The 26013-nt window shown below is 49.9% G+C and overlaps 2 protein-coding genes across 2 annotated transcripts in view; one reads left to right on the forward strand and one right to left on the reverse strand.

Annotated features, from left to right (window-relative positions):
- Nucleotides 1-10835, forward strand: PCDH12 (protocadherin 12). Its single transcript, XM_065690900.1, has 4 exons — nucleotides 1-3077; nucleotides 3645-3739; nucleotides 4916-5067; nucleotides 10003-10835. Exons 1-4 carry the CDS (start codon nucleotides 207-209, stop codon nucleotides 10365-10367), a joined length of 3483 nt encoding a protein of 1160 aa, XP_065546972.1. The 5' UTR covers nucleotides 1-206; the 3' UTR covers nucleotides 10368-10835.
- The window catches only part of DELE1 (DAP3 binding cell death enhancer 1), a 25866-nt gene continuing 7875 nt past the window's right edge, over nucleotides 8023-26013 (reverse strand). Inside the window, exons 5-12 of the mRNA XM_065690901.1 lie at nucleotides 22218-22273; nucleotides 20565-20658; nucleotides 19702-19844; nucleotides 18782-18940; nucleotides 17801-17893; nucleotides 14337-14493; nucleotides 13732-13996; nucleotides 8023-10379 (exon numbers count right to left, since the gene is read on the reverse strand). Coding sequence (XP_065546973.1) covers nucleotides 13740-13996; nucleotides 14337-14493; nucleotides 17801-17893; nucleotides 18782-18940; nucleotides 19702-19844; nucleotides 20565-20658; nucleotides 22218-22273 — 959 coding nt within the window. The 3' untranslated portion in view covers nucleotides 8023-10379; nucleotides 13732-13739. The remainder of the gene's footprint in view (nucleotides 10380-13731; nucleotides 13997-14336; nucleotides 14494-17800; nucleotides 17894-18781; nucleotides 18941-19701; nucleotides 19845-20564; nucleotides 20659-22217; nucleotides 22274-26013) is intronic.

The raw sequence follows: 26013 nt of genomic DNA on the forward strand, positions 1-26013 counted from the left end.
CCCCGGCCCGGCCGGACGCTGCTCCGGGCTGGAGCTGCGGCAGCGCTGGTCCCTCTGCTCCGGGCTGAGCCGTTCAGCCCGGGGAGCCGCTGGCTCTCGGCTGTCCCCGGTGATGGCGGGGAGGGGGACAAGCGCTGGGCTCGCTCACGACTTCCCCTCCTCTCCAACCTGTGGCTGGCGCCTGCGGGACGCGGCGATGGGAGAGGATGCTGAGCACCCGCGGCGGCCCTAAGGAGCGCCGGGGAATGCGGCGGGCGGCGGGGCAGCCCTCGGCAATGCGCCGCTTGGCCAGCAGCGTGCTCCTGCTGAGCCGCTGCGCTCTGCAGCTCCCGGCGCTGTGGTGGTACCTGTTCCTCTGCGCCGATGCCCAGGAGGTGGCCACGTTCACGGTGCAGTACCGGGTGTTCGAGGAGGTGCCGCCGGGCACCGTGATAGGGACCCTGGCCGAGCACTTTGAGGGGGGTGAGAGCGGCGACGCAGCGGACACCTTCCAGCTGATGGAGACCCCCGGGGGCTTCCCGCTGCTCGTGGGGAGCGGGGATGGGATGCTCAGCACGGCCGGGCGGGTGGACAGGGAGCTGCTGTGCCGGCACAGCGATCCCTGCTGGGTCTCGTTCGACGTCCTGGCCGCCCGGAACCTGGCGCTGGTCCACGTGGAGGTCCAAGTGCTGGACATCAACGACAACGCGCCGCGGTTCCCCACGCCCCAGCTGGAGCTGGAGATGTCGGAGAGCGCATCCCTGCGGACGCGGATCCCGCTGGATCGAGCTCTGGATGCCGATGCTGGCCCCAACGCCCGCTGCTCCTACGCGCTCTCCCCCAGCGAGCACTTTGCTCTGGAGGTTGTCTCCGGGTCCGACGGGACAAGGCATGCGGAGCTTGTTGTGGTCAAAGAGGTGGACCGGGAGCTGCACTCCTCCTTCGACCTCGTGCTGACAGCTGCTGATCATGGGGAGCCACCAAAATCAGGTACCGCTTTAATCAAAGTCATTGTCCTCGACTCCAATGATAACAGCCCCGTCTTTGCAGAGAGCTCTTTGACAGTCGAGGTTCGGGAGGATGCTTTGCCCGGGACCCTCCTTGTGACAGTCACAGCCACCGACCCCGACCAGGGTCCCAATGGGGAGATCGAGTACAGCCTGAGCAAGCACGCACCCCCGGAGGTGCTCAGTGCCTTCAGCATCGATGCCCGCACTGGCACCATCATCCTGAGGCACCCGCTGGACTATGAGGAAACCCAGGCCTATGAACTGGACGTGCAAGCCCGGGACCTGGGTGCCAACCCCATCCCAGCCCACTGCAAGGTGCTGGTCAAAGTCCTGGATGTCAATGACAACGCTCCCGATGTCCACGTCACCTGGGCTGCACGGGTGCCCGTGCTCTCCGAAGCCCTCCCCAAGGACAGCTTCGTGGCTCTGGTGACAGCCAGCGACCCCGATTCGGGGAACAACGGGCAAGTGCAGTGCTCCCTCAGTCACGGGTACGAGCACTTCAGGCTGAAGAGGACCAACAGCCACAGCTACGTGCTGATGACCAACGCCACTCTGGACAGGGAGCTGCGTGCCGAGTACAACCTGACGCTGGTGGTGCGAGACCAGGGTGAGCTCTCCCTGGCCGTGCTGAAGCACCTCACTATCTGCATCAGCGACGTCAATGACAATGCTCCCTCCTTCGACAAGGCCACCTACGAGGCTGCTGTTGCTGAGAACAGTGAAGCACCCACCTTGCTGCTCACTGTCCGTGCCACCGACCCCGACCTGGGTTTCAATGGGAAAATCACCTACAGCATCCCGGACTCCTCTGCCTCCAGTCTGGTCTCAATAGACCCCACCACTGGGGATGTTTTTGCCCTTCAGGCTTTCGATTATGAGCAGATGAGGAGCCTGGAGTTCCTGGTGACCGCAGAGGATGGTGGCCACCCCAGGCTGGCATCCAGCACCTCCATCAGCCTGGCTGTGCTCGACAGGAATGACAACGCGCCCATCATCACCGCACCAGCTCTGGTGGGGGGCACAGCCACGCTCTCCGTGCTGGTGAACGCAGACACAGGGTGCCTCTGGGTGGTCCCTGGGAATAGGAGCACCCAAGGGACTGCAGCGGTGACCAACGCAACGGTGGTGTCGTGTGCTGGCCCCCGTTTCCTCTTCACCATCGTGGCCAGGGATGTGGACTCGGGCACCAACGGGGCCCTCCGGTATGGGCTGGTGGGGGGGGAAGATGCGGGGCTCTTCATCCTGGACCCTCTCTTGGGGCAGCTCTTCCTCAACACCACCAACGCCAGCAGCCTCGCGGGCAGCGAGCGGGAGCTGCTGGTGCGGGTGAGCGATGGGGGGGACGTTCCCCTGCACAGCCTGGCCCGGCTCCGCTTGGTTTTCCGGAATCATGGAGCGTTCTCCAAGATCTCAGCGCAGGATCCCGGGTGGTCGAGCCCGCCTGTGGTGGTGGTGACCTGCATGGCCGCTCTCCTGGGAGGGTGCCTTCTCCTTTTGGCTCTGACCCTGTCTTTGCGTAAGAAGGAGAAGAAGGACGGCATGGCCTACAACTGCAGGGAGGCGGAGGATGCCCGCAGGCAGCAGCACCTCAAGAAGCCGCACAGGCAGATCCAGAAGGCAGACATCCACCTCGTCCCGCTGCTCCGGGGCCGGCCCCAGGATGCTGAGCCCCCCCGGCCCTGCCAGGACGATCCGCCTGGCACAGCCTCACCGGCGCCGGGGGCTCCCCTCCACCTCACCCCCACTCTGTACAGGACCCTGAGGAATCAGAGGGCCCAAAAAGACTTGGATGAGCAGCAGGAGAGCTTCGACCTGCCCATCCTGCAGCGCCGGCCCTGCCAGCCCCACCGGCAGAAGAATGCGGTGAAAGAGGAGGCACCTCTGCACAGCAAGAGCTTGGTGAAGCCACTGCAGGGGCCTGGGGCAGAGCCCCCACTGCCACCCAGCGAGCCCATGGGTGCTGGGGGCCCTGGGCAGCCCCAGCCCCACCAGCACATCCTCAGGAGCCTGGTCCGGCTGTCGCTGGTGGCGCTGGCAGAGCAGAGCCCCAATGGGGAGTTCGCGATGGAGTCACCCCCGGTGCAGGTAGGAGCTGCCCCGTGTGTTCACTCCCCCCCACACCCCAAATCCTTCCTTGCCCAGGTCTGGGGTGGTGAGAACATAGAATCCCAGAGTGGTTTGGGTTGGAAGGGACCTTAAAGCTCATCCAGTTCCAACCCCTGCCACGGGCAGGGACCCCTTCCCCTGGAGCAGCTTGCTCCAAGCCCCTGTGCCCAACCTGGCCTTGAGCACTGCCAGGGATGGGGCATGGAACGTGCAACCTGATGGCCTTTGGTTGTCTCCTGTCCCAGCAGTGGGGCTGGGCAGGTGAACGGGCACCCCAGCAGGGGCAGGGTCTCCCCACACCTCCCCTGGGTGCTGTGATGGGGAGAAGGGGACTCACCCACCCACCCACCTCCCCAGGGCAGGGCAGGGCTGGGCAGCGTGGGGGGGGCCAGGTGGGCTGCCCGGCCCCTTGTTTGTGCCGGTGAGGGGATGCGGAACCATCTGCAGGAGGAGGAAACGCTATAAAAAGGCTGGGGGGGGACGTCCTGGCAGGAAGCAGCTTGAGCGGCCACCGCCGGGGCTCAACAGCCTTTTCCTGCCTTGCAGCAAATCTCCCAGCTGCTGTCCCTGCTGCACCAGGGCCAGTTCCAGCCCAAAACCAACCACCGCGGAAACAAGTACACGGCCAAGAGCGGCAGCAGGTAAGGCTGCGCTCAGCCCTTCCCGTATCCGTGCCCCGTTCCCCTGTGATCTCTGCTGCCTCTGCTTCAGCCCTGCTGGCCCCAACTGCCTCCCAGGGCAGCAGATACACAGGGCAAAACCTCACCCTGGGTTTGCTGACCATAGGCCGGGGTCATCCTTCAGGGGATGAGCGCACTCCTCTGGTCCTGGCTCCCTGTTGGTATCCAGGGCTGCTCTTTGCCTCCTTCCTGGGGCACCTTTGGCAGCTCCTTCCTTGCGCACCTGAGCACCTCCATGGCTACAAACCACCTGCCCGTCCTTGCTAGGGGAGCACTGATGTGTTCAAGCATGATGGAAAGCTGAGCTCATGAGCACATCACTGAAGGCAGCACCATAAGGATGAGTTTCATCATTGCTCTGGGTACTTAGATACGCTGTTGCCTGTTGACATGATTTCAGGGCATCTATCTCAAGGCCAGGAGGTAACTGAGGGAGACACTGCCAGTAGGGATGGGAAGGACTGAGATATCCCAGCTGTGTGCTGAAGATGTTCCCAAAGACAAACTATGGCATTGTTATTAAATTAACGCTGTTGGCGTCTCTGGCTGAATGCTCTTGAGCACATGCTAGGGCTTCATCACTGACTTGCCATGTCCCTCCTGTCCCTACATGCCCAGTACATGCGCAGACACAGCTTTTCCATCTTCCTCATCACCACCTCCATCTGCTGAGGATGAAGAGGATGAAAAGGGAGGAAGAGCTGCACTGAGCTGTGGGGCTGTGATGCTCCTCACCTGGAGCCTGAATTCAGGTCCTCTGAGCTCACAGGGAAGAGCCAGCAGCTCCCTGTTTGCTTGGGATATCCCTGCAGAAGGATAAAACCCCTCTGGGACAAGATGTGAAGCACCCAGCACCTACCCAGGGCCCATTTTGCAGAGGGCCTGTGGCAATCCTGACCCCAGCGCTTTTGTTCATGTGTTTGTTTCTGAAAAAAGCCCATAACCCCAAACCAAGCAGCCCCAAACCTCGTTAACTGGTGGGGACGGAGGTGATCATTCCTTCTGCGCGAACGATGCACGGGGGGGACGCCCTCACCCCACCTTGGGTGGCCTCGTGGGGGGCAAAGACAGCCCCGTTCAAAGCAACCCCCGGGGCAGTGCTGGGGGTGGGCTGTGACGGGCGCTGTGTCCCCGCAGGGCGGCGGGGCTGGACGCTGACTGCCTGAGCACCAAGGACAGCGGGCACGGAGAGAGCGAGGCCGAGGACCGCGACTCCGAGAGCGGCTTCGAGCTCTCGGTGCAGCAGCTGGTGGGAGAGGAGCTGGAGACGCTGCTGGAGCCGCAGGCGGGTGAGGAGGCGCCGCCGGGGCTGGGGCTCAGGACACGCGTGGAGCCAGGCTGAGGGCACTGGGGCTGGAGACCTCAGAGCAGCTTCCAGTGCCTGAGGGGGGTGCAAGGATGGGGGCGAGGGACTCTTCATCAGGGCCTGCAGCGACGGGGCAAGGGGAATGGCTTGAACCTGCCCGAGGGGAGACTGAGATGAGCTCTCAGGCAGAAGCTCTTCCCTGTGAGGGTGCTGAGGCGCTGGCACAGGGTGCCCAGAGAAGCTGTGGCTGCCCCATCCCTGGCAGTGCTCAAGGCCAGGTTGGACACAGGGGCTTGGAGCAAGCTGCTCCAGTGGAAGGGGTCCCTGCCCGTGGCAGGGGTTGGAACTGGATGAGCTTTAAGCTCCCTTTCAACCCAAACCAGTGTGGGATTCTGTGAATCACTTATGCTTTTGGTACCAGGTAATTTACAGCAAAGGCACTTGCTGAACTTCACCTTGGGTTTCATGAATTTAATCCCTCTTGATAGATCTTACCTCCTGCGCATGTATCATGAATAGGGATGCTGCGGAGGGACTCTTCATTAGGGACTGTAATGATAGGACAAGGGGTAACGGGTTAAAACTTAAACAGGGGAAGTTTAGATTGGATATAGGAAGAAGTTCTTTACTGTGAGGGTGGTGAGGCACAGGAATGGGTTGCCCAGGGAGGTTGTGAGTGCTCCATCCCTGGCAGTGTTCAAGGCCAGGTTGGACAGAGCCTTGGGTGACATGGTTCAGTGTGAGGTGTCCCTGTCCATGGCAGGGGGTTGGAACTGGATGATCTTAAGGTACTTTCCAACCCAAACCGTTCTATGATTCTATCAGCTCCTTTCCAGCTGATTTGTGAGGCTGATCTCTGTTGCAAGGGGGTGAAGTGCAGCTTATGCACCTTGTGAACTGCTTCCTTCACTCACCTGAGCCCCTTTGTTTCATGGTCTGCTGGTCCATGCAGAGTGAGAAAGGTGAAGCTGCCCTTGTCAAGCCCCTCGAGTTGTTACATGCCCTTTGAGCCCCATCAGGCTCCTGTTTCCGTCCAGGTTTGCCTCCTGTCACTGGCCCATTACTACTTTTAGTGTATCTTTATTGAGATGCGGTGACCAGAACTGAGCACAATGTTCAGGATACATCTACACCGGTGGTATAAGGAGGTCTTGTTGTTTCTGCTTCATTCCTATCCTGCTTGAGCCCCATGTTGTTACCAAACTGTTTGTGTAACTCACAAATCCCTCTTCTGCGTGGTGGGAGAGTCATCAACACACGGTGTGCTGTTCCATGTGGCAATAATCCAACAGCTGGTGCCACAGGAACCCACCAGCCACTTTTTGCTATGGCACTCAGTACTACTAGGTCCTTCAGCAGCCCTCTGCTTTTACGACGCTGGGTGTTCCAGTGGCATTGGGTGTTTTAGTGGCCTCAACACCAGCGCCATCCACTTCTCCACATCATTTATCATTGTGTTGAATGGATACTCTGGGACTCTCCTAATGACCTCCCTTTGAGGGAAACATTTATTCCTACCCTTGCTTTGAACACGTATTAGCCTGTAATAGAAGCTGGCTGTTAACGTAGAGACAGCTCAGGTCCCTGTGAGCCTGGCTGGTGCAAGCCCAGGTGTCCTCTGTCAACCAGGACTCTTCATCCACCTCTTCCAGAGATGCCAACAAATCTGCAACTCCCGCACCTTGCAAACGTCGCTTCAGCTCTGGTCTGAAGAGCACTCAGCACTCTGCTGCGTCTTGCATGTAACGATTGCTGTGATTCTGCCTGCGCCACATTCACCTTCACGCGCTTAAAAGCTCCTGTCACAGTTTTTACCTTCCCTTCCTCTGATCCCGTATTCATCTGAAGCAGTAGTTAACCAACAGCAGCTAATAAAGCAAGCAATTTCATATCTGAGTTCCTCTGGCACTCTGGGGTGAATCCCATCTGGGCCTGACATTTTCTACATGTTCCTTTTATTGATTTGTTCTAAAAATCTCTTCCACTGGCATTTCAATTTGAAGGAGTTGGGCTGACTCATGTCCTGTAGCAGGAATTTCATTGTGGAGCCTCTGTGCTCCTCCACAGCAACAGGAGCTCATTGAGCTTTGCTGCTGTGGTTGTTTTGATGGCAGAGCTGGGCATTTTCTGTGCTCTTCATAGGAGAACCATGCTGCTGCTCTCTTGTTGGCCTTCCTGCTCTTTTATTCTAACAAGGAGCAAATGAAGGAATGACTGGGTCAAGTAAGAGCTACCAGCTTCCTTGGATTTAAACGTCCTGTAGGCAAAAGCAGGGAGCAAACAGCTGCCCTGCTCCATCCCCACCACGGGTGTATTGACGTACATCAGTCCCACTAAAGGGACTGGTGGATCTGCTCAGCAGATGTGGACGGATCCAGTACTGCCCAGACAGGTAGCATCCCACCAAATCTGTGCTCCAGGGAGGCATATCCATGAGCTGGCAACTCCCATGCTTTTTGGATTTGATAGAAAAAACCTTTGTGACAAATTGCTGGACTTTCACTGACCACCAGTGCTGAGGCTGTGCCCTGTGGCTTCCTGCCCGTGCAGTAGTGCTGGACATGACAGAAGCCCTGGGTTAGTGGTGAAGAACCTTAACCATGAGCCCAGATGTTCCCAAAAAGGCAACAGAGCGCAGACGATGGAGCTGCAGGATTCCTTCCTCCTCTCCCAAACATAAACAGCGAAGTGGACTTGCATCCTGAGAGAGGGAGGAAGGAAGCATTGCTTGCGCTCTGGAGGACCAGAGCAGCTGGCTGAGGCTGTCTGGGCCTTTGTGCTATTCTCAATGGGGGGAACTGCACGAGTCATCTGTCCCAGCCAGCTCTTGGCTTGTTTATGCTGCAAAGCATCATGCTGTGGGGTGAACTCTCAGCACTCAGTACCATCTATTACCACCTATCCCCTACCAGTGAAACAGAGTGTTCACAGCAGCAGATGAGACAGAGAACTTTATTGATTATGAAAACAACCCCTGCCCACAAAACACCACTAAAGTAAGGCAGTAAAGTTATTGGTCTTAACATACCTAATGACAAGGTTTCATGGTCGCAGGACCGTGAGTCCTGACTCTTCCCGCAGTGAGCAGTCTACTGCTGTGCCCTGCACCAAAATATTCCAGGAACTCAGTGGCTTCTTGCAGACTGAGAGAACTGAGGGCATTTTAGAGGAAAACCATGGGAATTCAGCTTGGGAGATCTCTTACGGAACAGTCACTGCGACTGAAAGAAAACAGTGAGATTGCAGAAAGAAATCCTGGAGTTAAGCAACACAAAAGAATTCGGGGGCTTCAGCTGAAACACAATCTAAGCAATGCATCTCTCCTTCCTGGGTCTGAATCCCAGCTCTCACCCCCATCCTGCCCCAGGACACAGTTGTTTTTCAGAGAAAAAAGACTAATGACATAGTTGGCTGAGGAAGGACACTTGTCTCAGTGATTGAGCAGACCCAGACCAAGGACCACACGTCCCACGCTGTGGAGGGTATTGATTATCTTCTGGAAGCAGCACGATAAGTGCATCAGGATGGGGCCCCTCGTTTCAGAGGTCACTTTGTAAGCCAGAGCCACACAATTATTATCATGACACCTCCTGATTTGGACTGCTGTGCTTTGCAGACACCAATGCCTTGTTCTGCTGATCTTTGACTGTCTCACAAGCCTGGAGGTCACTTCAAACCTCCCAGGGGTTCCAGGTTACACGTTGGAAATGCAGCAGTGTGGGGCTGGAAGGTAGCATCTGTGCACTGTGTCACGGAGTCTTGTTTACCAACTGCAAAGCTTTACCTTAAAAACAAGAACCCCCATTTCCTTCCCTGCTGTCTGATGAGGAAGCTATTCCAGGCTCACCCTGCTATGGGGTCCTTCCTTTAATTTCCCAGTATATGTTTATTAATGGACAGTAATAATCACTTCTTCTTTTGCCAACACTATTTTAAGCATAGAGATTTCCTTTGTTGGTGCTTAACTCCTCAAAATACTGATAGGTTACAGTCAGGTCCCTGGTGAGCTTCTGTTTCCTTAGGCTAAGCAACCCCTACCTCTTGTGGTCTCAATCACGTAAGCCTGAGCTCATTCCTGTTTTCATCTCAACAGTTTTCTCTGTGCTTCAGCCATTGCAGATCCTCCTTCCTAAGGATGGATAATCAGATTTCTATGTAATACTCCTAACCAGGTCTTGCCAGACCTATTAACAATACCAGGGCTGTGTCTTCTTGCCAATAGGGAATATCTTGACCAACACACTATGATTCTGGGGCAGAATCACATTACTGGTACACTAATGAGACTGCAGCCACCACCCACGCCAGCTCCCACTGCTCCCCATCTGTTTCCAATTGAGGAACGACTACTTTATAGCTCAGTTTTCTGTTCCTAGTCTTCAGTCATCCAGCTGTGCATTTTATAATCCAGAATTTCATTCTACTTCTGTTACTGTTTTCACAATAACCCGTTTCTTTTCAGTCTCAGTATGCTTGCTTAGCAGCAAATCCCCACCCTAGAGTGGCCCTTCAGGGAAGCCCACAACTGACCTTCTCTCTGGCCAACACCTCCCCCTTGAAAGCTTTCTGTTGTTGTCCCCCCTTTAGCCAGTTCTAACCTCACTCTGCTAACCATTTAGTGAAGTGTCACTTGAGGCTGCAACAAATGAGAAAGCAAAGTAATCCTAATGGTTATTATATTAAAAAAAAAGAAACAAAAATCCAGTAGATAGAAACCAGTTCTGGTTGGTTTGGGTTTTTTTAGCTGCTGGTCTGAATGATGCTGCTGGTAGCTTATCTCTGGACCTGTTCACAATCAGTCTTCCCACAGCTGGTTTCAGGAAGTCTCCTTATTTTGCATTATTATTCCCACCCCTTTTCTCCCATGGTCTCCTCTACTCCACGTCTCACCAGCAGTTCTTGTTCTCACTCCCTGCAGAGCTGGCCCTCAAGAGGCTGACGGCTGCTGACCCAGCATGGGTGGCTCGGCTCTCCTTGCCACTCACCAGCAGTTACAAGGACAACGTCTTCTCCCCTGACTCTCTGCATTCACAGCAGGATGAGGAAGCTGTAAGGGAGGAGAAACCAAGGACCTTTGAGACCTTTGGCAAAGGTGCTGGGGCTGACTCGAATGCTGCTGGGACAAGGCTGGCCAGCACCTTCCTTTCAGAAATGAGCACCCTCTTTGAAATGATTTTGTCCCAGAAGGTCCAAGTCCACAATGAAACAGGCTCGGGGCTTCTGCGGCAGCTGTCGGCACGTGGGAAGAGCCTTGGACTGGAAGATGATGCTCCTGTTCTGTAGGCAGCTTGGTGGCTGTGACAAGGAGATAAAGATTAGATTCTTTCTGCATGTGGGGTGCACATGTGGGCTTTGACTGTGTCACTGTATTACCTGTGTCTACACTGATCACAACAGGCATATTTCTTCCTTTGCTTCACCCCATCGAATTTCTCTACAACTGATTTCACCTTGTTTAGTTCCCTTCTGTCATTTCCAGCTTTCCTCCCCTTTCATCCTCATTTTACACCTTACCATCACATTCAAGTCACACAACAGCAGGAAGACCCTTTCCTCCCAGGGCAGGCTGACTGAGGGGATGGGCTTGTTAGTTTAACCACAAGCACAACCCAGTCAGCTACATCCATGTGATCACAGACTGTGCACCATGGACGATGAAATATTGCAGTCCTGGACTCTGCAGCATGCTGCAGAGTTGGGCTCCAGGATCTCAGTTTTTATTTAAATAAAATGGTTGGTTTTTAAACACTACCACCTCTGGAGCAAGGTGCCGTGTATCTGACATGATGATGTATCTGCAGAAAGCCTGCTACGGCAGCTCAGAAAGAGGAGATCTGCCTCTTGTCTCCCACTGATGTTTTCAGCTTTTGTGGTTCTACAAGTGTGAACTTGGCATTCTGTAAAATGCCCCAAAATCGGCACTGGCATCTCTCCTATGGCTGCGCAAGGTGCCTACAGCTTCTTTCTCCGTGCTCTCTTTTGAGGCCATTGGATTGCGGAGCAAAGTCCTTGCCCAGAAGCAGACAACAGACGGCTGGAGTCTGCCAAAGGTAACCTGGGAAAACGGAAGCGTGCAAATGCTGTTTTGGAATAGTCAAGTCACAAGTTTCAACCATACTACAGGTTTTCACTTTGATCTATGTGTATGTGAGCTATAAGACAGATTTAGGCTAATAGAATGTGTAGGAAAACTAAGGTACAGGTATTTGTAACAACAGAAGGAGCACGCAGGTCTTGTTAACTATGGGGATTTGTACTTGCAGAGGTTGGAAAGACAACATAAGCATCTGGAGTGCATCTGCAGGCTTACACAGCAGTGCATGGATGGCAGGTAAGTGCTTCTGGATCACGCACACATGGCACTCTCTTCCGTACCACAGTCTGTGCCTTCCAACTAGGATACAAACCACCAGAACACATCTGGGGTGTGCTGGCAAAGCAGCTGCACAAGTGAGAGGAGTCAAGCTACAACAACGAGGGTAAGCCATGGCAGCAGCACACAACAGCATTGCTTGCAGAGTGACTACAAAAGGGAGGCTGAGAAGAGCTTTCCTCCACCACAGCGCAGGGCCAGCAGTGCTTTATACACACTACTTGCTTCCTTCACCAGCTCTGCATTGAAAATACTGCCCTGGCTTCTCTACAGATGCTGCAGTTCACAACACAGGTTTATTCAAAGCTGATCTGCTTGTGGTAGGGATGCTACATCAGGTGTCTTTGGGTGGTATTTTTGGCTTTTGTTTTACTGTTAAATTTAAAAAGAATAGGAAGCACGACACAACAGATGTGATCCTGGAGCATCTCAACTGTCCTACCTGTGTTTCTTTCCATGCAGCTAGAGGTGACAGTCCCTTTCTTTTAGTGTGGACAAATATAAGCCACAGCAGCAGACAACCATACAGATAATTTAAAGAAGAGGAAAGGGGAAAGTTATCCTTTCCTGTTGCTCTTGGGACCAAATGACAAAAGCAACAGAGTAAGATTTCCCCAGGTAGACTTTTAATATCCCAAATACCCACTGTTGTATTTAGAGACTCCAAAATGATTTACAGATCACCCCATCTTTGGCAATAAACTACACTGATGGGTTTGCCCCAGCCTGCTTATGCTGCTGCGCTGCTAACAGAAATACCTTGCTGTTCTGTTTCACAAACAGAACAGTGCACCAAAACAATGACAGTGAGCCAAATCCTAACTGAGAGGCAGCTGTGCAAACCACAAGGGAGGCAGATCTGTGACTGTGAGGAGCTGGAGCCCTGTGGGATTCCTCTGCATCTTGGGAACACACACAGAGGACAAACACACTGCACAACCTCACATATTCCTCTGGAAATTTACTTTGATGTGCCTATTAAAGGACAATCTTTACACAAAAATACACTATAATAAGCAGGCTAAAAAGGAGACAAATTCCTCTCTCTCGGTTCAATTTCCTGATTCTGCAAACTATTTTCAACCCCCTACACAACCCTTACCCTGTCCTGACCAATGCGTAAGCATGCTTGGATTATCACAGAATAGGAAATCCACCCGAGGAATTTCCTGCTAATTGTGTCCTGCTTGATAAAGGAAATGGTCTAAGAAAGTTTGGTCTGAGCAGAAAGAGAGACCAGACTAGAAGAACAATCAGATGTGTTGAGCTCTGGCTGTGCCCCTCCCTCCCTTTGCTGAATGGAGACCACAGCAAGTTCAGGATGGGGCCATTGCCTTTGTTTTTCACAGCCTGATCTACACAAAGCACCAGAGCACCGTGGCTACAGGAAGCTGGACAGTTTGTACAGATGCCCTTGAACCAGTTTAAACTGGTGTGGACAAATGTCTTTTTCCGGATTCAGCTGCCCCAGCGGAAGGAATTATCATACCAGCTGCTTGCCACTGTCTGCCTGACAGTGGTGGCTGCCCGCTGGGAGCATCCCTTATCCACTCCAGTGAAAATGAGCTGGCGTGCTTAGCAAACACACACAATATAAATTCTGAAGCAAACCTTGCTTGTTGTGACTCAAAGGGGTGTACCCATGGGAACAGCTCACTGCCAGAGCTGAAGGAATAAGAACTGGGGACCAAAGGACACTGAGAACAGTGCAGGACGGCTGAGGACAGCCAGTACACTCACCAGTACAGGTGGATCCATAAGCCATATCCCATGAAATCCTGTGCCCTAATAATAATTCACTCTTGCTTGCACACGTCTGAAAGCAAATTAAACTGCCACAATGGCAATATAGAGAGAATCCCAGACTATAGGAATAGCTAGCCTTGAAGTGAGATCAAATTGCCTCAGAGGGTGCAGGCCAGGCCCATCACAAAGTTAGCTGCCAGCAACACCATATGGTGGCTTGTAAATCTCACTGGGGGACTACGTGCAATATTCACAGGGCTACTGGAATGCCAGCCCTAGACCACAACACTGTGGGATGGTGGAGCTCTACACAGAAGTGTAAGAGCATAAAAAATGTCCTTGTATTGGAAGGTAGAGAGACAAAATTGTGGAGTAAGAATATCACAAGGTTTATTCTCAAAACCCTGTCATTTAAAATTGCCTCCTGCTCCATTAACAGCCTTCTCTTTCCACTCACTGCTAGACTGCTTTCAGCTCCACACAGACTAAGAAGGGCTGCCTTCCCTTCTGCCTGCTTGTTTCACTTACCTACTGCACTAGTAACAGCAGTGGTAGGGCTCCAAGCACTGCAACTCCAGTGGCCTTGCCCTGTTTCCGAGGGCACGGCTCCATCCTGCACCACTGAGCATCATCATGTGGAGTCCGTCCGCGCTCCATGAGTGGGGCAGGGTTAGGGCAGATAGTCTTGGCTGGGTGGTGTGGTGGCCTACATGCACAGGCTCAATAGCCCAGAAACTGGGGCTAGAGGAAGAGGCTCTCATTCCAGAAGGGAATGGATGCTTTGTTTGCACATCTGAAAGTACATTAAACCGAGATATTAATGACACATCATTCTATGGGAATGGTTTCTCCATAGAAACTTAGAATATCAGGTTGGGAACCCAAGGATCACCTAGTTCAACTCTTCTAGGCAAAGCATGACCTAGACTAGATGTCCCAGCATGCTCCACTTCAGCTCAACTTGGAAATAGCTGGTAAGAAGAAGAATGAACTGAAATTGTTCCCTTCCCTTCAGCAGAGGACTCCTTTTTGCCATGGTTCTCTGCTACCCTTCCTCTGGCAGTATTGGCCCTTTTTATGGGTCACTTCCCCATGCAGTCCCGCACACCCTTGTCCCCTGCTGCCCCTGGTACCTTCCACCTCCTCTTGTAATACTTGAAGTCTCTCCTGAGCACTCCTGTTCCCTGCAGCAGCTGACTGCTGGTAGTGTCTCATTGCTTCCGCCAGGTTCTGCTGCACTCCAAGGCCCTTCTCATAGCAAACACCCACGTGGTACCTGCTTTGGGCATCCTAGCCACAGAGATAGCACAGCAATCAGCCCCACACGATGGAGAAGTGATGACAGCACATGAAAAGAGAACAGAGAGTCTTTAACACCTTCTTTAAAGTTTACTCCTTTATCCCTCAGACCGTATCTTCAGTAATTTAGTCCCTTCTCTGAGCACACAGTGAAGCAGAATTTCTTACCATCTCTCTCTGACTCCACTCCTTCCTATCCCTTTCCAAAGGGGTTTAATGATTTCCCTTCCACATCCAGGTCTGTGTCACAGGAACAAAGGAACAGCTGCCTCTGCAGAGCATCCCGATTGTCTCAGGGGTCAGAGCTAAGGGGACATGAGCAGCCTTGACTGCACCCACATCCTGATCACACCCAAACTCTGAGCACACCCTGCGGACAGCCCAACTACAGTTCACACTGAAGTCTTGTACAAACATAACAAATGCCACAGAGGTACTTGCTGCCAAGGGTTGAAAGATTCCCCTTGGTAGTAACAGGTCAGCAGTGCACAATAGTGCATTACTGTCTGGCTCAGCCCCACCTGATTATATTCCAGAAGAAATCTCAAGCAGCAGAAATGAAGTCAAGTAAATAAGTGCTAGAGAAAAAGCACCTAAAACTACTAAAGACATGTAACTGCTGAGAAGGAACTAGAAAGTAGAGGATGTCACTGCAAGTGTGTCAGTGAAGCCAAACCCAAACCTGTGATATGTTTACATATTGGCTGTGCACTTCATCTTTGAGACCCAGTGGGAGAAAAAGGATTTCAGATAGCATGAAAGCAAGATGATGGTCCTGAAGACACTGAAAAGGCAGCATGGGCTAGTGGTCACAGAGACCTTTTCCAGCAAAAAGCCAGCAACAGAACTTAAAGTATGTGACTGCCAGAAACATGATCTAAGCAAGGCTTTGCAAATAAAGAAGGAAAAAAAGCAAGTAGCAAGTTTTAATAAAGCCATGAGAAATGAACATATTGCAAGTGTTGCTGTCTGAGATGGAGCTCGTAGAGGCAAGCGGAGAACTCAGTGAGTGGGTGCTTTGCAAAATGTTGCAAGTCTCAGCTTATGACAGCCATAAACTTCTCCAGAGATGAGATAAACACGTTGAAGGATTGGCACTTCAGATGTGACAAGAGACAGGGTGAAATAAGAAGCATTCCAGTAGCCGTCTCTCAGATGACGAACACCTCTAAGAAGAGACCACAAGGAGAAGAGATCCCCAGATTAGCATGGCATAAGTGACTGTGATATCCTTTGACATCTGAAGGTCAGACTCAGTTCTACAACCCTTTTCAATATGTTTTTCTATATTCTATGGTTGCACACATAGAATAAGGGAGGATAAGAAGTGGTAAGCAAAGTAGAACGCAGCTCTCTGAAGCGCTGTTGTGTTCGGAAGAACACTTGTCAGAGCTCTCAGCTCTGAGAACAACAACCTGAAAGAGAAACACTGAACCCACAACTTCTTGTGCTTGTTTTCCCTCTCTGGAGTCATAGCTGAATGGTGCTGTCCTTGCTTCACCCATATCCAGTGTTCTTTTACCCAGCTAAACATAAACTCCTACTCCAGGGTAACAGGAAAAGAATGTACTCAGGAACTATGCTCCCAGCAGAATGTGTGGGGGGGCTGATGCATAAGCGTGTCACCAAAGATGAGGCTGTGGTACATCCACAGCCAGCATCCATTGGGAAGCAGAGACAGGGAAAGACGACTGGGTTCTGAGAACCATCATGGCTGTGATCAAAACATTGACTTACTGAGGGATACCCCTGGGACCTGCAGTTACCTGCTAGATTTCTGTTTTATTACAAGGCCTTCAGTAAATGACACTTATTGTTATATTGAGCAGCATCCACATCTGAGGTCAGGCTGGAAGAAAGGTGTCAATGATGCAGATTATGAGAGATCTTTAGCAGATTTGGAATTAAATCTTGTTATCACGGTATTTGAGCTGCTGTGGCTCGTCAGGCCTAGTGCATTCTGAAAAGTGGGTGAAAACTGATGTGGCAAAGTTTGCAAGTGACGTAATGTCACTCAGAGTGCTCAAACTTACTGTCAAGAATTAATCAGAGAAGATCTCACACAACTTAAGAGTGGACAACACAGTCACAGAGGAAAACTTACTGTTGACAAATGCCAAGTAGTGCTTATAGAAAGAAATTTGTGAGTCACTGTGATAGTTCCCTGAAACCATCAAATCACCGCTCAGTGGCAGGCAAAAGGGCCAATAATATTAGGAATCATCAGAAGGCTATGCAGAACAAAGCAGAGGATCTCATTATGTCAGATCCCTGGCATACCTCCATTCTGAGTCCAGCTTTAGTCCAAGCATCTTAAAATGGTCGAAGAAGACCAAAGAAAAAATAGGAAGACTGACAAGCACAATGAAACAGCTTAACTACATGGAGAGACAAACTAAACTAGCACTCTGCAGCCTGCAAAAGAAATGACTTGGAGAAAATATACTAAAGGGCGACAGAACCACAAGTATTAGCCAGAAGAAAGAATAGCTGTTCATTATTTTCCATTGCACAAAAGCTCTGGGAACTGAAGTTAAAATGACCAATTCTTCAGAAAAACCTAGCTATTACAATGCAGTGCAAGCTGAAAACGAGTGAACAATGTTGCAGTGCTGTAAAGAAACAGAATTATGAGACGCAGAAACCTGGCTGCAAGACGTGGGATGTCATTCTGCTGCTCCCCTAAGTGCTGGTGCAGGTTCAAGAGCAGGATTATGCCAAGACTGTGCCACTGCCCATCAAAAAAAGAAGCCACCAGGGGAAAGTGCAAGCGAGAAAATGATCTGGGATCTCTACAACACGAGGTGTGAAGAGAAACTGCAGCAATGAGGGAAGGCTGAATGGAGATTCAAGTATGTTAAAGGCTCCTGCAAAGAAACAGCAATAGTCTTTTCATCCTCTCTGCAGAAGGCAAGAAATAACGGGCCAATTTTGAAGAACAGCTTTGAGATAGACACAGCAAAGTTCTCCAAACGATACAATAGTGCAAGAATTTGACTGAAGAGGGTGTAGATGCTCCATAACGGGAAACCTGTAAAATTATGCTGGATGAATACAAGCACTGGTGCTGTAAGAACTACTCCAACCCAGTAAGACTGTTCTTAAATTCATGTTTTGTAGGGTCTGCGCCCCAGGGCCTCCTTCCTCTGTAAGATGCACCAAGGCTCCACACTGTCTTTTCAGACTGTGTAAGATCTTGACACTTGCTCCCATTTCCAAGAAGCCCTGAAATCTGCCATCTGTAACCTGCAGTGATCCTAAACTGAGAACAATCATAGCTTGTAGAGGGATTACTTACACCGTTCTTCGCTGCCAGCAGCAAGTACTTCAGACCTCTCTTTTCCTTAGGTTGCAGCCCCCTCATGTAGAATACTCCAAGATAAGCCTGTGCCTGCAACAAAGCCACATGGCAGAAATCAGATGGGATTTCCCCCCTTCATTTTCTTTTACTGATTTTGCAAGTTGCTCAAATGCTGGGTTACTGTGGCAAGATGAGTGTGCCAAGTACCCTGCTTGCTGCAGAGCCTGGGGAGAGAAAAGGTGACTGTCCTAGAAAGAACCAGTCTGACATGGTCAACACAAAAAATCACACTGTATGTACAGAACTGCACTACAGGTGCAGTTAACATCACCTTAAGACCCAGAATCTAATTTCAAACTGTACTGTGGAAGTCAGAGCCAGAGAACAGCTCCTACTCGTGAGCTGTCCGTAAGAGACAGCAGATGCACTTCCTGGAACAGTGTGCTACATGAGGTACAGTCACTGCCAGAACGACTGGCGTTCGCCACACAAGATGGCACATGCCTAAATGCATCTCCTAAAGAGTGGGAAAGGAGGGCAGGCATATCCATGCAGATGAATCATCTTGACAAGTCACAGACACAAAATGAGGACCTGTTCTTATTTAAAGCATCTCATGGAAGTTCCTCCACCCAAGCAACCTGTATTCTCAGAACTGAGAGGAGCTGAAACACAGAGCTACATTTGCAACTGTAGGTCAGTCTTCCTAAGGCACTCGTATGATCTAGGTGTCTGATCTAAGAGCCCCATTAAAAAGCTCAACAGCAAAACAACCAACACAGCTGACACAGTGGGTACCTAACTGCCCCCATGTGTAGGCAGGGCTGTCTTCCATACTCTACTAGAAGTGTAAATATATTGGAAGGATTTTGTTTCCACTCCCACAGATGCTGCTTTCTAGGATGTCTAGGTTTAAATCCTTTAAACAGGGATCTCTGCTGGCTCTCTCCTATGAACTCCCATACTGTAGACACTAACCTCTGTAATGCCAGCCATTGCTGCTTGCTCCAGGAAAGTCACTGCCTTCTGATGCCTGTCCCACTCGTTTTCAGGTCTGTGGCGTAAGAGGTATCTCGCATAGCGGTACTGTGCCATGGGGTGACGGCTGCTGGCTGCGTGGTAGTAATATAAAGCTGCCTGGAAAAAGATAAACATACTTGTGTGTTTATCAGGTAATACATGCCCTCAAACATGACATGACTCCCCTCTGGCCAGGACGAGCTTAACCTCTCTGTCTAGATCTATCACCAGCTGGACACACTTACCCCAGCAGCTCTCCCACACTTCCCTGCTGAAGAGCATAAGATTGTTCAAGTGAGACAGCGAACTGCAACTATCTGAGAGCCCTCTAACCACACTGCCTTCTCTAGTCAAAACTCCCCGTGTTGAAGAGGCTGGCACTGGGTCAATAATACTCAAGCTTACTGTGTGCTAAGGGGGATCTGCACAATTACTCGAAACAAGGCTCTTTTGCAGATCTTCCCAGCTACAAAAGATGCTGAGTACAAGCAGCATGCACTAGGTGGCAGGCTCTAGTTAAGGTACCCAAAAACGAAGGCTCAAGATGTAAAAATCCCTCAGATGTGGAGTGGTGTTTTAAATACAGCAACATGACAGGTTTCTCCTTGGTACTCTTCTGGGTGTTAGTGGCATAGGCTGAGTACCTATGAGAAGACCTCAGCAGCTATGAGAAAGGAGATTTCAGGAGCACATCTCTGAGGGGATCTGTGATGCTGAAGCCAGCACTGCAAACCTATACTCTGTATTATTTCCAGCATTTTCTAACAGACTTCAGAGGCTGTCAAACCCATGCAAAAGGAGAAGAGTGCCTGCGTACCCAACAGAGACCACTCTCCTGGTCTGTGCCGCACATACACAACCCTACAAACCGTGGATACCTTTTCCAAGTCCTTTTCCGTGCCTCTGCCATGTTCGTAACACAGACCCACATTGAACTGGGCTTTGCTGTAGCCTCGATCTGCTGCCAGTTTGAAGCAGGTATAGGCTATCCTGGAATGGCCAGCTCTCATGCTTTCAATCCCTGAGAAGAGCACCATGTGAAAACAGGGGAAAAGAACATGCACAGAATGAAGCCTCACATGCAGCAACCTTCCCCACAGCTACTTGGTCTTCCTTTGCCCATGCCAAGTGCTCCTGGCCATGTCCAGCTGGCTCAGCCACCCTCATGCCACAAAACCAAAATTTCCGTAAGAAAAATGGCAGCATTGCCTTTCAGGAATTTTTCTAGGCTCACTGCAACAGAGGATAATGGGCTAACACAATGTATGGTTTGCACAGAAGCAGCTCACTTTTCACTGCTGCTGCTACTGGTGTGTATATAGGGCAGAGCCTTTTTTCTTAGGTCACTGCATCTTCCTTCTTCTCTTCTTAAGAGTTGCAATTCTGCAATTGCTTTTTCAGCTTGCCAGGGAGCCTGAGATCTCAGACAATAAAAAAGGATAAAAGGAGATGACATCTCATGTTGCAAAAAAGACAGAGATGGCTTAATTTCCAACTACAGATGTCAGGACAACAGTGCAGGCTTCAACCAAGCCTGGATTTAAATATGCTGACATAAATCAGGTGGCAGGACAGGACAAAGGGCAATAAATCTCTCAAAGCACAGTTGAGTTTGCTGAAAGGAGGCTTCAGCTTGGGTATAAGCCATCTCTGCCTTCACAGAAGACCTGCAACAATCTGGAGGTCCTCCAAAAAGAGAAATGTGTAGTTTAAGGACACAACAAATCCAAGTCCACATTACCGAGGATATTCAATGCAATGGAAATGTCAATCCGGAAAATCTGCTGCAACTGGAAAGCAGCTTCCTCCAAATGCCCTCGCTGGGCTGGGTCACCCTGAGGAGTTAAAGCAGCAAGCTGTTAAGACAGCAAAACCATACAAACCCTGTAGGAGATTCTTTCTTAGAAACAAGCAGTCAGACACATTGGTACTGCACTGTAGTTATCAAGAGGGTGATGTAATCTGCTGTCATGTGTCCACAAAAAAACCCTCCGCGTCCTACACAGCCATCTAGTTAGGGAAGCTGTATGGACACTGCTTACCTCCCCTCTGGCCAGGGAGCTTGGCTTAGCCTCTCAGACATCATCAGACCTGTTAGAATTCAGCAAATACCTGATATCACTCCTAACTCCCCTCTTCAAAAGTAATGCTAACCCTTGTTTGCTCTCCCACATCATGTCAACAGCACAAACAGGCACCAATATATCTGTATATGCTTTAAACAATTCAAGCTGAGCCCACACTGTCAGCTTACCAACCACTGCACACGCCTAATGAAACCCTGCACAGCAGAGACAATGTCTTTTCTTTCTCAGTAACGAACAGTATTTTCTACCTCAGCACAGCTCCCGGAGGTGGGAGGAGGATTAGCCTGGCTGGAGCTTCCCAGCTTGCGTACAAAGGTAGTGCCATCGAGCGGCAGCAGCGCACACTACACACGTGCTGAGGTGCCTCCGCGCTCAGGATGTCACGCAGCAAAAATGCCCCTTGTCACCCAACAGCTTTACTGCTCACCCAGCACTCAGAGTTGCTCACAAGAGGACAAGACATGGACCAACTCCCCTCCCCTCTCAACACCTGCCCCACGACCTACGAATGAGCTACAGACTCTTCCTAAGGCCCTGCAGAAGTGGCACCTCCCAGGATGGGCAGCTCGATGGCCACCCCCTCAACAGATCAAGCAAATGCCTTTGTGGGGTGGGAGCAGAGTCACTGCGCATCTAAGTGAGGAACTCTGTTAAACACTGGATTTGCTCCCTGCTCTGTTCACTGTGTCCTTGAGCAATAGCTCAGCTGACTGATTTGTAAAATAAGGATTGTCTGTACCCAAGACTGTGAATTGCAAGGAATTAGCAGGTTTAATCACAGCAGGAACAATAACATAATTTATGGCCTTGTGACTCTCAAGCTGATGCACCCTCTTCAAGCCCGAAGTGTTTTCCTCTCTATAACAGACAACAGCCAACAGCCAGTACTGATTTGCAGCTTTCGGCAGAGTGACACTACCTTCTCCAGTCATGGGTTGTCTGGTAAAAACCAAAATAGCAACCACATGTAATCACCTACTGAAAGACTGCATCAAAATGCAAATACACAGGAACAGACTGGTGCTGTTGGAAAGGGGTTTTCCATTTTGTTTCAGCTCTTCTCTACTAGCAGCCCTGTTACACAGACAACTTAAAAGGATGGGGATGCCAGTTTGTAGCTCCTGGAACTTTGCTCTGGCTAAAGCAGAGGGCAGCATATCACATCCTCCTTTCTCCTGGCCGCCAGCTGCACAGGGCAGAAAACACTGAGTGGATTGCTCAGGCTGTGCTGTGGGTCACACTGAGATGGCTTTCTGTAGGGAAGGGGTCTCAGATACAGACAGAGGGTGTGAAAAATCAAAGTATACCTTTGCACAGTGGAGAACTGGCCCCAGACTGGAGCTCTCAGGGATGTGGAACTCTCCTGCATTAAAAAACAAACAGAAAGAACATCAACAAAAAAAAAAGAGCAGGGTTAAGCAATGCTGTACCTTTGCCTCTTCCTCCTCTCCCCATCCTCTCTATTCCACAGCTCTTTCCTAGAGGACTGATCACCCACTCAGTCAGGGGCACTAAGAACAGAAGGAACACCAACGAATTTGACCTTTGTACCAAAGCAACCCAGTGCTACATGATTACAGTCCTATAGCCTGCAGCAATAATACACCTCCTCCAGAAAGGCCCCATTCTTTTGAAGCCACCAAAAGGTAGAAAATCTCCTGCTTCCCCTCAAAGATTATTCCAGGAACTTGCAATTGCTGCTTAAAGCTCTGTGCTTCATTTCAAATTAAAATACAACTGGTTTTCACTACCAGGCACTGGCTTTTCTAGGCTTTTTTTGCTTTTACTAAAAAGACCATCCTCCTTTCGAAAGCCCTGATACGACTAATCAATCCCTCTTGATTCTTTCTGGGATTCTAAACAGAGCCTGCCCTGTCCATGTCTTTCAACTGAAGTACATTTCTGCCAAACTTGATGAATTTTACGACTTTCTGCCACTATTCCTGGAATTTTTGACATTGTTACTGAAGTGTGAACCCTCTCCCCAGTGTCACAGGAAGAGTAAAACTGCCTCCTTATTCACGTTCATACCTGCCTAGTTTGCATCTATCAGAACTGTGCTCCAATTCCCATTGCTCAGGGCATCGTACCCGTAGGTGCTTTGCCTCCCTAGCTCCTCTTCCAGGTAATTTCTTTCCAGGTACAGTTCTGCTTGTGCAAGCAGATAATCAGATTCTGGATGCACCGGATGCAGGCTTGGGTTATCACCTCAATGTTCCCCACTTGCTCATCGCTGCCCTCTCAGATATGGTAGCACAGCCACGTGTTCAATCGCTATCTGACCAGTCTCAGATAGAATTATCTAACGAAAACATCTCCAGTAAGAGCTAAGCCATCTTGCTCTTAACAGAATTGGGCTGGAAGTGATTACACAGGCATTTACATCAGCTACTGTAAGAGGATGGTGACCTCCAGCAAAGAGGACAAACAGGCGAGAGCTGACTGAGGCCAATTATTTTTAACCTGAATCACCATAAGGAGCTGGATCCCACCAGGCACCTAACACCAGGTGCTGAAGCCTGGACCACTTCAAGCCAGTGCTGCTAACACAAGAAGTACCTATGCTCTCCCCAGGTTTCCCTCTCAAGCTGTGTGGATGTAGAGCAGGGACCAAATACGAATAAAAACCCATTATCAGTCCTTTCAGGGGCCTGACCCCTTAATGCCTGGCACTAAACGGCTACACAAGCACTTGTGCTGGCAGAAACAAATGTGCAACAGGCAGGGTTGCTTCTTGCAGTGCCTGCACCTTCTTACAATGCACACGAAGCTGTGGCCTATGTTCCAACTGCAGTCTCATTATTCCCAGATAAACAATTCCCCTTTGGCTGTATTAAAATGTATGTTATCTGAACAAGCCCCACTCACCCAACAAGCAAGGTCGCTATGGCAAGCATGATTTCTATTCATAATTCCACCAAAAGTAATGTAATCTGTGAATTTATTAGTTATGCTTTACATTTATTTTCAGACCAGGCATACAATTATCTGCTCCTTCTCACTGAAGGCTCTACCTCTTGCTCAGTTATCTCCCTCATGATGTAATTTGTGTTCTTTTGCTATAGGTACAACAGCAAATTCCACGAATTTGTTTCAACAACATTAGTACATTCATGCTTTCAAGAAACTTTACTTTTGGCACAGACACCTTCTTCTAAATCAGAGACTCCTCAGTTACTGAGAAAACATGGTGTAATTTGGACAAACCCCATGAACAATAAACAGAAACTCATTCTAAATTCCATCAGCCTGTGGAACTGTCTCATCTCCCTCTACCAGTGGAACCTCCTCCTCACCTTAATTCCAGTGATCTCCCCACATTATGAGTTACCAATCCCAAAGCGCATAATCATTTAAAAGAAAACACAGGGACCAACTGGTCCTGGCACCCAGTCCCATCTCCTGAAGGAGCAGATTAGTGAATTTGCTCAGAATTCACCTTTGAGGCTGAGCAAGCCACAAATCAAACCTCTTCATGGATATTGTGATATGTAACCCTTGCTTGTTTCAGAGCAGCTGCCTCAATGCCAGACACAATATAAACACAATGCTTAGGTTCCTTCAGTAGGAAAGAGAAATAAAAGCACCCCCCCCAACAGCAAAGAATCTCACTGCACTTCAGCAGAGTGCAACAACTAGCTTAGACTATAGAATCACCCTAGAATCCCAGACTGGTTTGTGTTGAAGGGACCTTAAAGCTCATCCAGCTCCAACCCCTGCCACTGCCAGGGACCCCTTCCACTGGAGCAGCTTGCTCCAAGCCCCTGTGTCCAACCTGGCCTTGAACACTGAAAGGGATGGGGCAGCCACAGCTTCTCTGGGCACCCTGTGCCAGAGCCTCAGCACCCTCGTAGTGGTGAAAATTAATCTACAACCTAACGTTAGTTAATACCAGTTCACCCAACTGTTTATTTCTTATTTCTCTAAGAATGCTCAAGCTTCAACACTTCATAGGAACCAGTCCTTGAACAAATTCATTGCTATACTGCACCCACAGAACCACGTTCAATTATCCTTAATACTGTATGTTCAAAGCACACAAAAGCTGGGAATACCACAGTTGGAATTTTCAGTGCAACTTTATTTCTACTTCTTCAAACAGATGCTAGGATCTCACATGACTACACATCCTTTTTTCCATGCAATCTTACAGCTTTCAGTGTACTGGATGCCCAATGCGCACATATTCAGCAGCTAATAAATATTTTGTATTTCCCCACTGTTCATCCTGGACTAATCAAATGTTGCTCAAAGCTAGCTCCAAATGAGGAATTAATAATCTTCTCATAGCCAGTCTAGATTGCTCATCCCAAAACATCCAAACACTTCACAAGAAGGAATTCGCAACAAGAGCTGGACTAAATCCAGGATTTCTGCCTCACGGAAAATTTTAGTGTTTCCAATTGGTTTTCATTGTGCTTTGAAATGAAAACACACTTGTGCAATGTCTGTAATCTCAGAATTGAAATAATGAATTTTACAGTTCTGCCAGGGGTAAAATACAACTCCCCAGGGCAGCATTCAGCTGCTGTAACACCGAGACTGGCTGTAATCACCTGTTTGCTCACTATGTGCCTTTAACTTCTGGCAAAAAAGCTTTGAGAGAGGCAGAAATTGCATGAAAAAATAGGATATGCTCATGCAGACAAGGACTTGCTGATAGTCATATCCAGGATGCTATTTAAAGCAACTTTTAAATGAATTTCCCAAAGTTTGCTCTTTTTTTTTCACACTAAAAGTAATAGATTCTATCATATTGTGTTATGTTAAAACTGGAACAGCTCATCTGCAATGCTGGGATGTTTGGATCCATCACAAAGATCTTTGCCACTTGAGGTAATGAAGTAGCTGACAGCAACAGCAGATTGTCACTGTATATGTAGACCAGCACAAGCAAGCCGGGAAATTAACTGAAACACTGAAAGAAAGGGTGAGGACATGGAATTCTCTCCAGAAGGTCCTTTTGCCATTGCTGGCAACAGCAAACTGGAGAAGTGAAGGTACATTCTGCTCCATTCCCAGCTCTGGAGGTCTGTTCTTTAATGGCAAGACTTTGCTATCAGATTCCCCTGCATCATCTGCCAGGTGTCTGTCCTTCCCTCC

This window comes from Lathamus discolor, chromosome 10, assembly GCF_037157495.1.
Source record: "Lathamus discolor isolate bLatDis1 chromosome 10, bLatDis1.hap1, whole genome shotgun sequence".
In the NCBI taxonomy this organism is placed as follows: Eukaryota; Metazoa; Chordata; class Aves; order Psittaciformes; family Psittacidae; genus Lathamus; species Lathamus discolor.